A 14,007-nucleotide genomic window follows, 5' to 3' on the forward strand; every position below is an offset into this window, starting at 1 on the left:
AGGTTATCACAATGTAAGTAGTCCTATTGCAATGAATGCCTAGAAGCTATAAAATGGGAAAAAATTATGAATATTTTTATTGAATTGCAAGAGCATATTGAGTATAATCAGTTCCAATGCAATGCTGCCACCTCAACCACAATTCCAATTTTGTTAATTCGTATTAAATCATTTGATCAACTGCAAATGATACTCCAAAAATATTTCAGCCCCCAAAAAGAAACCCAGCTGCCTGCTCTTCGTTGCCATCAAATAGTTTCAGAGCTTGTATTACTGCCTCTCTTCCAAAACCCAGCTCAACAAGCTTTGCAACCTTGGCTTCAAAATCAGCTCCCTACAGAAAATTTAAAATTTTGAGAGAATTAGGTATAGACCACTAAATCAATTAAAATTGACCCCCTAGCTCCAGTCCACAATTTTGGTGTATGATTCAGGTGGCATTCTGTGCTGCCAATGGCATTCACCCACAGCATTAGTAGGTCGACAAAACAATAGAACATAGCAGAATTACCTGAGTCGTGTTACCACGTGTGCCACCTGTAACCAATGCAAGAAAATAAGAAAAGATCATCAGTAATATATATAAAATCAAACTTTTTGCAGGCAAGTTAATAAACCAGTTTTTGAATAAGAAAAACCCACAGCTATATCATGATACGAAAACTAATATACAACTGGAAACTTGATAACTATTTTTGACAATGCACCGTCAAGTGACAAAAGCTGGCATAATGGGAAAAAAAAGGTCCACAAACTAACCAGAAGATTGACCACCTCCTGCAGGCAAATTACTGCTCTTATCTTTTGCTGCTGATGTCACCTGAAGAATCACAAGTAATCAACACAAAACTTGCTGTAGGCACAAAGATATTGCTGGAGAATGGACATGAATCAAAAAATAGCCGACTACATCAATTAATAAGGGAACATTTCATGAGAGATTAGACACCACAAACTGTTTAACCTTTTAAGGCTTAATAGATTATCAGAAAACAAGACTGAATTACAGAGATAGGAGCTGCATCCAACAGAGCCTATAGAATTCATATGAAGTTCATTTGTTTGACTCATTAGGAAATGTGGAGGATGAGCTTCATCAAGAGTAGACTTACTGCAGTTCCTGAGCTGGATGCCTGTTTGGAGTATCTTTCTTCATCCAGAAAATGAGAAGGAATGTCTTTTTCTGGAAAAACAAATACTTTAATTTCAAATTCAAGGAAAACAAAAGCTACCATTGAAAAGAAAAGAAACCAAGCTTAAAAAAAATTGCACAAAAAAATTGCACAAATACAGACATGAGAAGACCAACCTTGCAAGAATGGTACTGAAACCTCTCCTCCACCAACTCTTAAGACATTCTCTTTTAGATCAATGATACACTGTGGGCAATGGCTCCATTAAAAAATTAACAAATCCTGGTAAACCTCATTTAGGAACTGAAATGGACTTGTACATCAGATATTAGACCAAAAGACAGCGCTACCTGGTGCTTGCGGAGCATATCTAGTCCAAAGAGGAACTCCATGTTGGGAGAGTCCAACACGACAAATGAACATGGGTAGAATACATTGCCAATCTACAGGAAGTAAAAATAGAAAATAAGAAAAAGAAAACAAATTAAGTTCAAGGAATCATTAAACATAAGGCATAGGTTTAAACTTCAAAGAAAACTCTGCTTTCAAACTTCAATGAAAACTCTGTCACCACATCGCAAGGAAAAAGGTTCTTTAACATCCACAAATAAGAGTAGATTTGACACCTTGATTGGAGCAACGTGTATTCGACCAAGAATCTCTGATTGACCAACTCCATGAGCAACACCTCTATAACGATCATCTAGAAGCCTCAGCAATCTGTAAATGTCATACCAGCAGGAAGCATTATATAACTAATAACACAAAATAAATTGACAACAAGGGAAACTGCAATAAAAAAAATTCACTCCTTACACAAGCTTATAATATTTTGAATACAAAATATTATGCAAAAGGTAGGTAAGAAATTACAGATTCAATACAAAACTGATAACTCAAATGCTAACCATTTCTTGGTGATAAAATATATCTCTCAAGTAAAAGATGTGTCGATTATACCGATAAGATCCTGCAGAACTAACCAACAATATTGACTCCGTAACAATAATATTGATATTGCCAAACCACAATAACAAGTGATATGTAGAAGCATTATCAAAATTCATATTTTAATTATGTATCGGGGTAAGGTGTGTTTGCTTATTGGGAATGGAAATGGGAATCAAAAAATGGAAATGAATGATGTGTTTACTATTTACATGAGAGGTGAAATGGGAATCAAAATGACAAGCCCCACTTAAAATTGGGAGTGATTACTAGAGTTCCCATGGGAATGGGAAAAAAAAATTATTATTATTATTAAAGCAAGGATAATAAACAATGACAATAATTAACTAAGATCGGTTTAATAACTTGGAACAATCAATTCTAATTCCAAGATAAAGTAAATACATCAATGAGAATACAGTTCATTCCTATTTCGATTACCACAGCTAAAATAAACAATTTATTCTGATTCCATTCCTCATTCCAATTTCAGTCTATTCCGATTCTATCCCATTCCAATTACTGATTAGTAAACACACCATAAGTTTATTGACTACAACAGTAACTTGCATGAAAAAGGGATTTTTCAGAAAAGCATCGCTACGAACACACATACGTGCACACACCCAAAAAGAAAAAAAAAAAAACACATACCCACAACGCTCTGCACAGCTTTTTGATATAATTGTTGACTGTGCACCACTATCTACAAATGCCTGAAAGAGAACCATGTACATAAACATTAAGCATTCCTGAGACTCAGTCCTAAGGTGTAATTCCCACAAGTATAAAATCATGTAGAAGTCAACCATCCAAGTATACAAGGAAAAAAATGATATAATGGCACATGAGCACAAGATACTCTTTTTCTTATCATCTCTACCTTCAAAGGAATACCATTAACCTCCATGTCAACGTACAACATAACCTGAAGTGTTAAATAAGAAGCATTAAAGCTAAAACAGAAAACCAAATGAATTTGAAAGGTGGTTCACAATGTAGACAAGCACACATACCACCCTTGCAAAAGCTTCAGGGTTATGTTCCAAGGCAGCTGCCCAGTTCTCATCAATTCCTTTCTGCATATGAAGTGCAGTAATGTGCAGCAGATCAATAATCTATACATAATAGTAGCAGCACATCTAGGGCACACTAAAAATGAATAAATTTATTTTATACAGAAATTTAGTTTTATAAAAGTAAAACTTGCATAGAAAGAACTCATGGAGCCAAACCACTAGCAAAAATCAGTCCAAAAGTGAGAAGTCTGCACAACCAAACCTTAACTATAAGTTATTCTGCAATTGAGCTTGTGCATAAGAAAACATTACAGAAATATAGAAAATTGCATGCCAAAGTTCTTATTGCTTTGTTATCCATAACCTTCACATATCACACAAATAACACTGACCTGGCGAATGGCAGCTTCAATTTTCTTTTGTGCTTCAACATCAAAAGGATCTGCATAAAGAAGCGCCTAAGACGCAGCAAGAAGTACACAAGCAAATCAGTTTATCACTAAATAAGTTTAGTCCACTCATATTGGCTATACCTAAATTATAGAATTTAAAATGTCTATTAAATTTGTAACAACAAGAGACAGAGCAACATGATTTCATGCTAAAATAATCTCACAAAATTACCATATGTATTATACACTCCACAAAATTAGAGCTAGATTGGTCTAAATGGAAAAACTTTTCATTTTCTAGGATGTTTGGTACAAGGTTACTGACCATCTCCTCTTCCTGTCGACGCCGTAACTCAGACCTTTGACGACTACGCTCTCTTAATAGGTCCTGCAGCTTATTGAGATCGTTTCCAAGGAGAACTTGAGCTAATTCAGGATCACTCTGGAAGTTCAGTACAAATTTAGTGTCAGAAACCCCATAAATCTAAGAATAACCACAAAAAAACTAAGCAAAATATAAAATACAAGGATGGAAAGTTCTTCAATAGACACTCCTATCTACCTGAAACAGTTGAGTCATAAGATTAGCATCATTTCGAATGTGCTGCTGGAAAGCCGCAGGGTTGACAGCAGACCCATCTGGATTGAAGCTCAAGTTATTGGTTGCTGGACTGAAATAATGTGGGATTCTAACAGATTAGCCACGTAAATGAACTACTAAAACAAGCCAGAAAATAAAGAATAAGCACAATATCTTGCCGATTATATAATGAAAAAAACTATCATTATATAACACACCTGGATGCAGCATTAGAGACCATCATCACCAAATCCTCATCTTTAACACCCAATGCACTCAATTTTTCAGCATTATTCATCTCCCTCCCATTGTAAAGCAGCTGCTGCTGCTGAAGCGGCACCTGTGTCTGCTCATGTACACAAAGAACCCAAAATTACAACTCACATCCACTTTCAAAATCCCAACTCCTTTACTAATTCCGCATTCTCTCAGCACAAGAGAACAACCCAACATCAAAAACTCAACCAAAGTTGAAACCTTTCATGCATGCGCTCAAAATTCCAACTTTTATATCGTTCAAATATTCTCTCAGCATCAAAACAACCCATAAACAAAAAGTTAAAAACACAAGAAAGTAACAACTTTTACCTCCACTTCGAGCAAAGCTTTCACGTTTTCAACCTATTACAGAAATCCCAGAAACCATTAAAAAAAAAGTAAGTAATTATAAACCAACATGCATGTCAAATAAGGGTTTTTCAAGTTTTACAGTTTCATGTGGGTCAACGTCCAAGCTGATGATCTGTTCATCTGCAGTCATTACAGTAATCCTCATCTTGTGTCTCCTTCAGATTGGATCTCTCTATTTTACTTGGAACCTTGTGACTTTTTGATTGTTTTGATTTGGGCTTATAAATAGTGCTTTGCTTTCTCAGTTTTCGTTGTGAAGAAGGTCTTGTTTTTTTTACATTTTTAAGAGTTATCGTTTATTTTTGTAAATAATTTAGCAAGACCCGTTTGCGATGGGTTTCTTTTCTTCTTTAGTTTTTTATATCAATTTTATTGATGAGAGAGATTACCATAGTTTTGTTTTGTGATTTAGCCTATTGGATAATGATATTCTATCTTTATCATAAAAAAATAATGATTTCAATTTGGGTCAGTTATACGATTATAAAAAAATTAAAGATTATCTAAATTTTAAATAATTTAAATATTAAATTACTGACTTGCCCTCCATTCTAAACTATTTGCGGACAGCAAAGGAATAAAGTAGAATTACGATCATACATTCTATTAAACTGAAAATACGGTATAGTCGAGGGGCGACAACCGAAAATATCCCGTATCGTTCTCTTCGGATGTACTGTACATACTTAGTTACATCGATTTCCACAAACCTTGGTATAAATAAATAAGGTGACTGTTTGCGCTCAGCATAGCAGCCAGGGGAGGATGATTGATGGGCCATGACTTAGCTTAGCAATTGAGTCCAGAGCTCATCTGCCCACATCTTGCACAACTATTTATACTACGTCGTTTCTGCTCCAAATCACCCAAAAGATTCTATTTCCTTTTCCTGTTATGCCCGATCGCTGAAACGTGATTGATTGAATGATTTGGCGATTGGCCTGCGACCGCCACCACCACCACCATCACCATGTCAGGTGCGGCGCAAGTGACGAAGAGAGCCAAGTACAAAATCTCTGTCAAAGACCCCGGCACTACCGGCGCTCTTAGAATGGTTTCCTTTCTAAAACGACGTCATTTCCCTACTTTCTTGTTCTTGCATTTTCAGTTGATTATTGTTTTCTCTTTTCATTTGTGCAGAATGATCAGAAATTGATGTTCATGCCCGATAATCGAAACTCGGGCGCTAAGCTAGTTGTTGAGTTTAAGTCCATTCAAGGTGATACTTTCATATATGTATTTGTGTGTGTGTGTGTGTGTGTGTGTTTTTTTTTCCCCTCTTATTGGGTTTGGTTATGTAAGTGATTTTTTGTCCTTTTTTTGTGGCACATATTATTTACAGGGCATAAATACACTAAGGAGGGATCAAATAAGCCGCCGTTGATTAATTTAGCCAATGCTCAGGTTTTGTATTTTGCGTAAGCTGTTTGCTTTTTCATATTTTGTTTCTGTTTTGAGTACTTTTTATGTAATGTGTGTGTTGTTCCAGGGTGGAAGCTACATTTTTGAGTTTGACAGTTACTCGGATCTCCATGTTTGCCGAGATTTTGTGAGTAAGTCACATCTATTTAATCAAAGGTTTCAGTTGCCATTGATTTTTGTGTTAATAGTAGAAGGGTTTGTTTCAGCCCGAGGTCTGGTGTGTTTTAGGTATTGAATCACTGGTTGTCAAAGATATGGGTAGTGGGTTATTTTAGCAGCTACATGAAGCCATCATATGTATGATGTATGGATTTAAGTTTTTTGTTCTGATTATGGGGTCCCTGGTGCCTGTTGAACAGGCAAAGTCCTTGAGAAGTCTAAAGAAACTCCAAATGCTGCTTTGGAAAAATCTGCTGTTAAGTTACCTGATGAACAACTTAGTGAAGAAGAAATGCAGCTTCGGATTAAGCTCTTGCAAGAAAATAGGTAATTCTTATGCAGGTGATTGTGGAAGCAATTATTTCCATTTGATGTATTTACGTATTCTACTTACCAAAATCATAGTTTGACTTCATATCCTTCACCTGCTGTTGAGCTAGTTTCAATTGTTCTTAAATCCGATAATCATTTAATTTCCATTCACTTGTTATAACAAAAAAATTTTGTCCACAGCGAGCTGCAGAAACTTCATCGGCAATTTGTTGGTGGTAATATCTTGACAGAAGCTGAATTTTGGGCTGCAAGAAAGGTTGATTTCTTTTTTAATATTTATGATTAAATATTATGCATTTTATGCTTCCACCAATCACTCACTTAACATTGAATTTTCTGCTTTTTATTGATTTACCATTCTGTTTCTTCCAGTGGATAAAAAGCTACCTTGAGCTATTATTCTCTTTATAGGAAGATAAAATAATTTCCAAGGGACACGTAATACTAATTCTGCTGCACATCCATAATGCAGAAGCTGCTGGATAGAGACCCTAGCAAGAAGTCAAAACAGCGAGTTGGTTTTAAAAGTGCCATGATTTCAGACATCAGACCAGCAACTGATGGCCGAGTATGTAAATCTCTGTCTCTCTCTCTCTGTGTATTTCTGTGCGTACCAAGAGTCTGGTTTTTTGTCTCTTAATTGTATTCAGGTTGTTATTAGTTGACATGTATTGTATCCCATGGAAATATTACAATGCTGTTTTCTCTTTATTTCAGACAAACAAAGTAACTTTTAGTTTGACTCCAGAGATCATTTTACAGGTGTGTGTCTCCTCTCCTTCTGGTCTTCTATGTAATTCTTTTGCTGGGATAGGTTTTTTTATTTTAATTGCACATATGTATTACTGAATTTGTATGGAAGTTATTTTAGGAGGATAATTGACTGAAGTTGATTCGGAAAAAAATGGTTTGAGCATCAGCATGATTCATGTTAGCGGTAGGTTCCAGCCTAGTACGGGCTGGTCTGTTGAGGAAAAAAAAAAAAAAGGAGCAAGAGAATTTCGATAAATCAAGGAAAGAATTGGTTAATAAAAAAGAAAGATAACCTTATTACAGCACAAAGGTCGCAAAGCATTTGATTTACAATTAATGTGCAATAAAAGAAAAATATTGTTACTGAGATGCAACGAAAGCCGTATTAACTAAAAATTAGAAGTAAATATCATTCAAATGATTGTTTTCTCAATTAGTTCTTAAACATAATATGTTTTATTGCAAAATGAGATTAACTTATTTATTGAAGGCTGGTAATAATAATAATAATCATCTGTTTTTGTACGTTGGTGCTAACAATCTAGATCTATCAGGCCATCTCACGTCAGTTTATTTGCTTCTAAAGTGGTATGGAAGATAATTTCCAAACACATTGCTTACCTTGTCATAACTGTTATTATATAACTAATTATCTTTTTTATTGATGATTTAATTTTCTTCTAGATTTTTGCCGAGAAACCAGCCGTTCACCGGGCGTTTTTGAATTTTGTTCCCAATAAGGTATGGCAACAGTTAAAGTTTGGAACTTCACACTTTAGGTTGTTTTTTCCATGCCAGTATCAACCCTTTCTTTTTCTCTAAGTATTGATTTCTCTTTTGGCATTTTGAATTTGTGCTTTGGTATGTTTGGTGTGTGATATACGCATATTGAAATTTTAGATGACAGAAATGGAATTCTGGACCAAATATTGTAGAGCAGAATACCTCAGCCGTACGAAAAATTATCATGCTGTGGTAGCAGAGGCTGCTGAGGACGAGGAACTTGCTGTTTTCCTAAAGGAAGATGATATATTGGCAAATGAAGTTCGGAAGAAGGTGCTCATTCTTGGAAAATTGGATATTCAATGCACAATAGTTTCAGTCAACATTTATTTATCACTGGCAGGATTCCTGCCTCTATATTTTGTCTCTCTCCTGATATTTTCTTAAGAGCCTTCATGCAATTACAGATCAGACGTGTTGATCCAACCTTAGACATGGAAGCTGATGAAGGGGATGATTACACCCATCTTCCTGTATGTTGGATGAAATCACTCTCTAATTTTATTTATCTCCTATCTTGCCACTTCCCTGATCTTCTATGTCTTGGATTCATATTGAACTTTTATTGTTATTCACATGCTGTTCCAGAAAGTGTATTTGTCATAAAAAATTGTAATGACTGCTCTTCAAGCCTAATTTTTGAATTGGCTTGAAACTCCTTTATTATCATTTTCAAATTTTGGTTGTGATTTTTTATCTTCAGGATCATGGGATCTTTCGCGATGGCACCAAGGAATCAAATGAATTGCAGTCTGAACATTACCGAAGGACTCTGTTGCAAGACCTTAACAGGCATGCTGCTGTTGTTCTTGAAGGCAGAACTATAGGTACAGCATGCTGAAGAATTTTGCTCTATCATTTACATCTCTAGTACATATCCATGTTGTCTGACATAAACATGTGCTTGCAAGTTCTATTATGACTTCTGTTTAAGAAACTTATTCATGAATTTTAACCTTTGTTGGAACCTCAATGCAGATGTGGAGAGAGAAGACAGCACAAGGGCATTGGCTGAGGCACTTGCTAGGTCAAAGCGGGGTTAGTATGGTTTAGACTTCCTTCTTTATTTATTTTCTATTTGAGCTTTCCCAAGTCTCTTATAATTCGCTGTTATTTTGCACTCCAATATAGGTAATGAGGGAGCTGATAACAATGCAAATGAGGAGAGATTGGACAGAACCCCCCGGGTGGCAGAAATTGAGGATCTCCAGGCACCACATTGTCTGCCTCTAGCCCCACTTAGCATTAAGGTTTGACTTCCTTCTTGTTTGCAGCCAGTTTATTCTATTAGATAGATAACTGATGTCTGCTTCTGAAACTAGGATGATAACTGATGTCTGTTTCTGAAACTAGGATGCTCGGGAGTACTTTGATTCTCAACAAGCGAACACACTAAAAGCTTCTAGAGATTCACAGGCTTCCATGAAATGCAGCTTGAGCAGACAGGAAGCATATGGATCTGTGAGGGATGCAATTTCTGAGATTAAAGACATGGGATTGAGTGATCCCATAGTTAATCCTGAAGTTGCTTTGAAGGTATTAACATCTTTGCTTGTCATGGTAATCAATATAGAAAAGAGTGGAGATATATTATCGATTTATGAATATAACCATTTAACTTTGTGTTTAGGTATATAGTGGGTTGACCCACAATATCTCTAGTATCAAATATCATCTTGGGAAGAATCCCCGAGAGACTGTTCTAGACAGATTGCCTAGTGCAACCAAGGAGAAACTGCTATATGTGAGTTAATTGTAATCTTTATAAATAACATTTAGTTACCATTCTTTGCTGATTGATTTTATATTGAAGTGGCCAATGATGACGTGTTTGGCTTATGGCTTCACATTGAATTAAATCAGAATTTTGCTTCTTGTTGAACTTAAAAATTATATTGATAGATTTTGGTTTAGTTTCTAGTGAATGTGAAATTGTGTTTACAGAGAAAACTGTTCTTGTCCGCAGCATTGGATGTCCATTCAAGAATTACTGAAGCATTTCTGGTCATCATATCCAATTACTACTCCATACCTTTATTCTAAGGTAAATCTCTAGTTCCTTTTCCAAAATGCGAACTTTAAGAAAGCATGAAGAATTTAAATTTTCAATGCCTCATTTAAATTATTTCCTCTTTGAGATTGTTATGAGTTTAATCCAGTCATTGTTTCATTTTGGTGACCTGGTCATGGCCGGATTTACAGAAAATTTCAATTAAAAAAAATTAATAATAATAACATTTGATGATTTGTGCATTCAAGTACTTTGGTTGAGAGACATCTTTTACAGCATATGATTCTTAACCTTTTATCCTGGAGAGAATCTTTTTTGTTTGCTGGGAATTATTGGTCAGCATAGTTGAAGTACTCAGTAAATGCCCTTTAATGCATAATTGGCCAAGGGATGAATGACACATAATGTGACAATGGCACATGCCTTTGGTCAGAGTTCTTAAATTTTGATTGTCAATTTATAAGTGTGATATTTAGTTTTGTTGGATTTAGCATTTCTATGTTCCTAGTTCACATTTGATGATGTGCAGGTAAACAGATTGAAGGATGCCTTGTCAAATATTTATCCACAGCTAGAGGTATATTTCTGGCCTGAGTTTACAGCTTTTGCCTGAAGTTCACTCCAAAGTATTAACTAAGTCAAGCTGTATCCTCTCAAATCCCAGGAAATGAAGGAATCGTTGCCAGCAGATCTCCGACATCAGGTTTCCCTCCTTGTTCGTCCGATGCAACAGGTCAGAACTTTACTGGGTTGAACTGTGTTGTGTGTGTATTTGTCAACGAAGTAGTGTTTCCTTAGAATTAATGGAAACGAATCATGTTGGTGCAGGCTCTAGATGCTGCTATTCAACATTATGACGCAGACTTGCAAAAGAGATCAGCAAAAAGTGGAGAGAAACCAAATGGATACGTCTAGAGGAAGTATTTACTGCATGCATCATTATCGTTGCTAGCATTATACTGTGACATTATTGATGCTCCCACCGTGTAGGATTTGTATACAAGTGTACATGAAATCAATTTTGGTAGGAGAGCTTGTGGTAGATAAACGGCATTTTTAATTCACTGTAAAAGTATTCTTAAAAAGTTGTTCAAGGTGGCAGCCATATTGATACAACTCATTATTGACCCCCAAAAAAAAAAAAATCTTAAAAAAAAGTGTTCAATGCCGAGTTTCAGGTCATTTCCTGCAGTTTTAGTGATTTTATGCTTAAATAACCCCCAACGCTTCCAAAAAGCTCTTGGGCTTGGGATAATAACGCTGATTGTATTTATCTCCAATAGAACCTGTTGACAAACAACTATCTCGTATCAATAAAATCAAAAAGTGCTTTAAACAAATAATGTATGTAAGATGTCCACTAAAAAAGCACGGCTTAGATAAGAACCAGCAGTCCTCTAAAAGCACTTTTTTTTTCTGTAAAAATTATCAACGCGAACCAGTAGTCCTGAAAAGCACTTTTCCTCATTATCGTTATCAACGCTTTTGCAATGCGGATTGTGACGGTGGTTGTCTAAATGGACTTTATAGTTGACTGAGCTGCATAATAGAATCTTGAAATCAATCAAATTCTTAACTAAAAATAAGAAATGTCACACGATACGAATATAATAAAGAGATTAAATCTTTTCCCTTTATCAAAAAGAAGGAAAAAAAAAAAAAAACTAAAAACTGTATATTACACAATACAATACCACAAACGTCAACATCGAAAGAATGTACGTAGAAGAAGCATAAACATAAAATATTATAGATAATCCGACATTAATAGACCCTGAAATCCTAAATTAAAGGAAAAAAAAAAAGAGGAAAATTAAACAGATGATATGATGTGAAACAATATAATGAGTGAATGATATGATGACGACGATGATGACGAGGGGTCTGGTCTAAAAAGGACTGGGAGGAGGAACGTAGAGAAACGGCCTTCCAGTTGCGGTTCCACAGAGAGAGGCGTTAGCAGCAGGATCGCAAGCATGAATGTTATCCTTAACCTTGTGAAACGCCTTCTTGAATACTCCGAATCCGAATAGCAATCCGATCAGAATCACCACTGCGATCAAACAAATGCACAACATGCACGTCTTCGTTCCGAAACACATCTTGATTTCTTTTTCCCCTTTTATTTATTTATTTATTTTTTTTTTTTTTGGGACGATTGCGGACTGTTGTTTTCCGATGGATCTTGAAATTTGTGAACTGGGTTCACGCTCAATTTTATAGGTAGCAGTAGGATCTTGAAACCAAAAACAAAACGTGTACTGAAACGGGGGGAATGCTTGAACGCGATGGGAATTGTTGGCTTAAAAGGTAAGCAATTTTTTCAATTTCTTTTTTTATCTTTTTGGTTGGTCCCCTTTTCCTTTCTCATAGTGTGTTTGTTGTGAGTAGCAGTCGATAAAGTAGTTTTGCTTTTTGCGGGGCGTGATTGCTGATTTGGCAGCTTTTTATTTGTCGTGTTTGGAATGTGGGATGGGACGTGCGACATGGGGGGTTTCTCCTCCCTCTTCTTAAATTTATTTCATTTCTTTTTTGAAAATGCGAAATATATAATAATAAATTATTTAATATTTTAAAATATAATAAATACCAGACCAACGGTACAATTACGAGTTGTCATTTGCAGGAGTTAATAAAAGACCAAACGGTTGGATTTGATGAAATCTTCTCGCTTGCCACCAGACAGACACCGATTGGGAAATTACATTTCCTGTCTAGTTAAAGCTTGAATTTCTCCTTTGCTCATAAACTCATTTACGTCTCATATTACATTATTATTACTAGACTTCCCAAATAATTTATATAGGAGTGACGAGAGAGTTATAGTTTCTCATATAAATTTATTTTATATAAATAAATGTAGTATAAGCATATTGGTTAGATTAAAATATAAAACGATATAAATAAAGAGTGGGATTTTTTAAACCCACTTATTTCTTCTTTATACCTTCTTTTTGTTTAAGAATTTTATTATCTAAATAATTTTAAAAAAATTACTTAATTAACCCTTTCTTCTCTTTTTTCTTCTCAATTTTACAAATTCTCATCGATTCGTTCAGACATACTCTTTTTGTTGTAAATAATTGGTATCACTAATTAAGAGGGAAAAAAAAAACCAACAATTTCAAAATAAACATCAACAAATTTTTATTAGCCACGAAAGTTAATGAATACCAATAAATTTATTTTTACCAAATACAAAAACTAATGAATATCAAGGGAAAATACTTATATATAAAAAGTATGAAATATAGATCATGATATACTAAGAAAATAAAATAAAAAATTCAAAAGAGAGTGAAATTGAATATTTAGTTTGTACAATGTGAAAGTAAAGATAGAATGTGCAATTATAAGAAAGAGAGAGAGAGATTAGTGAAAACTAATTTTGAGATTTTTAAATTTTAAATTTTTAAAAAAGAATTTATTTTTTAAAATTAGTATAAAGATGAATTTAATAGATTCAAATAGTCCTACCCATAAACAAATTATGATAAATTTTGTGGGCTAAAAGTTATTTTTTTCAAACCAATTTAATCATGTCAAATCCGTTTATATAAAATATATTTGTACAAAAATTAATAACTCTATCATCACTCTTAATAGATTGTATTAATTCTTTGTCACGAAAATATAAATTAATAATTAGTGTGTAACCGTTTTGGTTGAGCTCTCTTAAGTTAATTCTTTTACTTGAATTTTTCTTCTATTTGATTCATTTAATTTATTGCAATTTTAATGAGTTTAAAAAAAAGAAAAAAAAACTTGTGAAGTAAAGGGTTGTAACACTAACTATATAGTTGAAGATAAGTATTAAAGTTTAATCACAAAAAAATTGATATAA

General features: G+C 34.5%; 3 protein-coding genes across 3 annotated transcripts; 1 reads left to right on the forward strand and 2 right to left on the reverse strand.

Moving 5' to 3' along the window:
• Window positions 1-54: 54 nt before the first annotated feature.
• On the reverse strand, window positions 55-5,047 carry LOC18054722 (DNA damage-inducible protein 1). Its single transcript, XM_006452651.2, has 16 exons — window positions 4,782-5,047; window positions 4,661-4,693; window positions 4,291-4,418; window positions 4,055-4,163; window positions 3,818-3,934; window positions 3,493-3,558; window positions 3,098-3,160; window positions 2,965-3,009; window positions 2,736-2,797; window positions 1,760-1,853; window positions 1,484-1,576; window positions 1,310-1,379; window positions 1,113-1,183; window positions 760-820; window positions 512-537; window positions 55-334 (listed from the first exon to the last, which is right to left on the reverse strand). The coding sequence occupies exons 1-16, from the start codon at window positions 4,845-4,847 to the stop codon at window positions 206-208; spliced, it is 1,233 nt and encodes a 410-aa protein (XP_006452714.1). The 5' UTR covers window positions 4,848-5,047; the 3' UTR covers window positions 55-205.
• A 391-nt stretch (window positions 5,048-5,438) lies between these two features.
• On the forward strand, window positions 5,439-11,345 carry LOC18054723 (general transcription and DNA repair factor IIH subunit TFB1-1). The gene is made up of 20 exons (XM_006452654.2): window positions 5,439-5,756; window positions 5,843-5,921; window positions 6,045-6,106; window positions 6,192-6,255; window positions 6,484-6,610; window positions 6,797-6,872; window positions 7,089-7,184; window positions 7,334-7,378; window positions 8,054-8,110; window positions 8,270-8,425; window positions 8,560-8,625; window positions 8,856-8,979; window positions 9,131-9,190; window positions 9,284-9,402; window positions 9,506-9,688; window positions 9,783-9,896; window positions 10,119-10,196; window positions 10,693-10,740; window positions 10,828-10,896; window positions 10,992-11,345. The coding sequence occupies exons 1-20, from the start codon at window positions 5,673-5,675 to the stop codon at window positions 11,076-11,078; spliced, it is 1,794 nt and encodes a 597-aa protein (XP_006452717.1). The 5' UTR covers window positions 5,439-5,672; the 3' UTR covers window positions 11,079-11,345.
• Window positions 11,346-11,976: 631 nt separating this feature from the next.
• Window positions 11,977-12,518, reverse strand: LOC18054724. The gene has a single exon (XM_006452657.2). It carries the CDS (start codon window positions 12,263-12,265, stop codon window positions 12,053-12,055), a length of 213 nt encoding a protein of 70 aa, XP_006452720.1. The 5' UTR covers window positions 12,266-12,518; the 3' UTR covers window positions 11,977-12,052.
• Between the last annotated feature and the right edge of the window lie 1,489 nt (window positions 12,519-14,007).

The sequence above is a fragment of the Citrus clementina genome, unplaced genomic scaffold (assembly GCF_000493195.1).
Source record: "Citrus clementina cultivar Clemenules unplaced genomic scaffold, Citrus_clementina_v1.0 scaffold_1, whole genome shotgun sequence".
NCBI lineage: Eukaryota > Viridiplantae > Streptophyta > Magnoliopsida > Sapindales > Rutaceae > Citrus > Citrus x clementina.

Coding starts and splice junctions, on each gene's coding strand:
- LOC18054724 (XM_006452657.2), bottom strand. CDS start 12,265: ATGTGTTTCGGAACGAAGACGTGCATGTTGTGCATTTGTTTGATCGCA.
- LOC18054722 (XM_006452651.2), bottom strand. CDS start 4,847: ATGAGGATTACTGTAATGACTGCAGATGAACAGATCATCAGCTTGGAC. Junction 4,694..4,781: donor ACGTTGACCCACATGAAACT/GTAAAACTTGAA, acceptor TTTCTGTAATAG/GTTGAAAACGTGAAAGCTTT. Junction 3,010..3,097: donor CTGAAGCTTTTGCAAGGGTG/GTATGTGTGCTT, acceptor TTAACACTTCAG/GTTATGTTGTACGTTGACAT.
- LOC18054723 (XM_006452654.2), top strand. CDS start 5,673: ATGTCAGGTGCGGCGCAAGTGACGAAGAGAGCCAAGTACAAAATCTCT. Junction 9,403..9,505: donor TAGCCCCACTTAGCATTAAG/GTTTGACTTCCT, acceptor TTCTGAAACTAG/GATGCTCGGGAGTACTTTGA. Junction 9,689..9,782: donor ATCCTGAAGTTGCTTTGAAG/GTATTAACATCT, acceptor CTTTGTGTTTAG/GTATATAGTGGGTTGACCCA.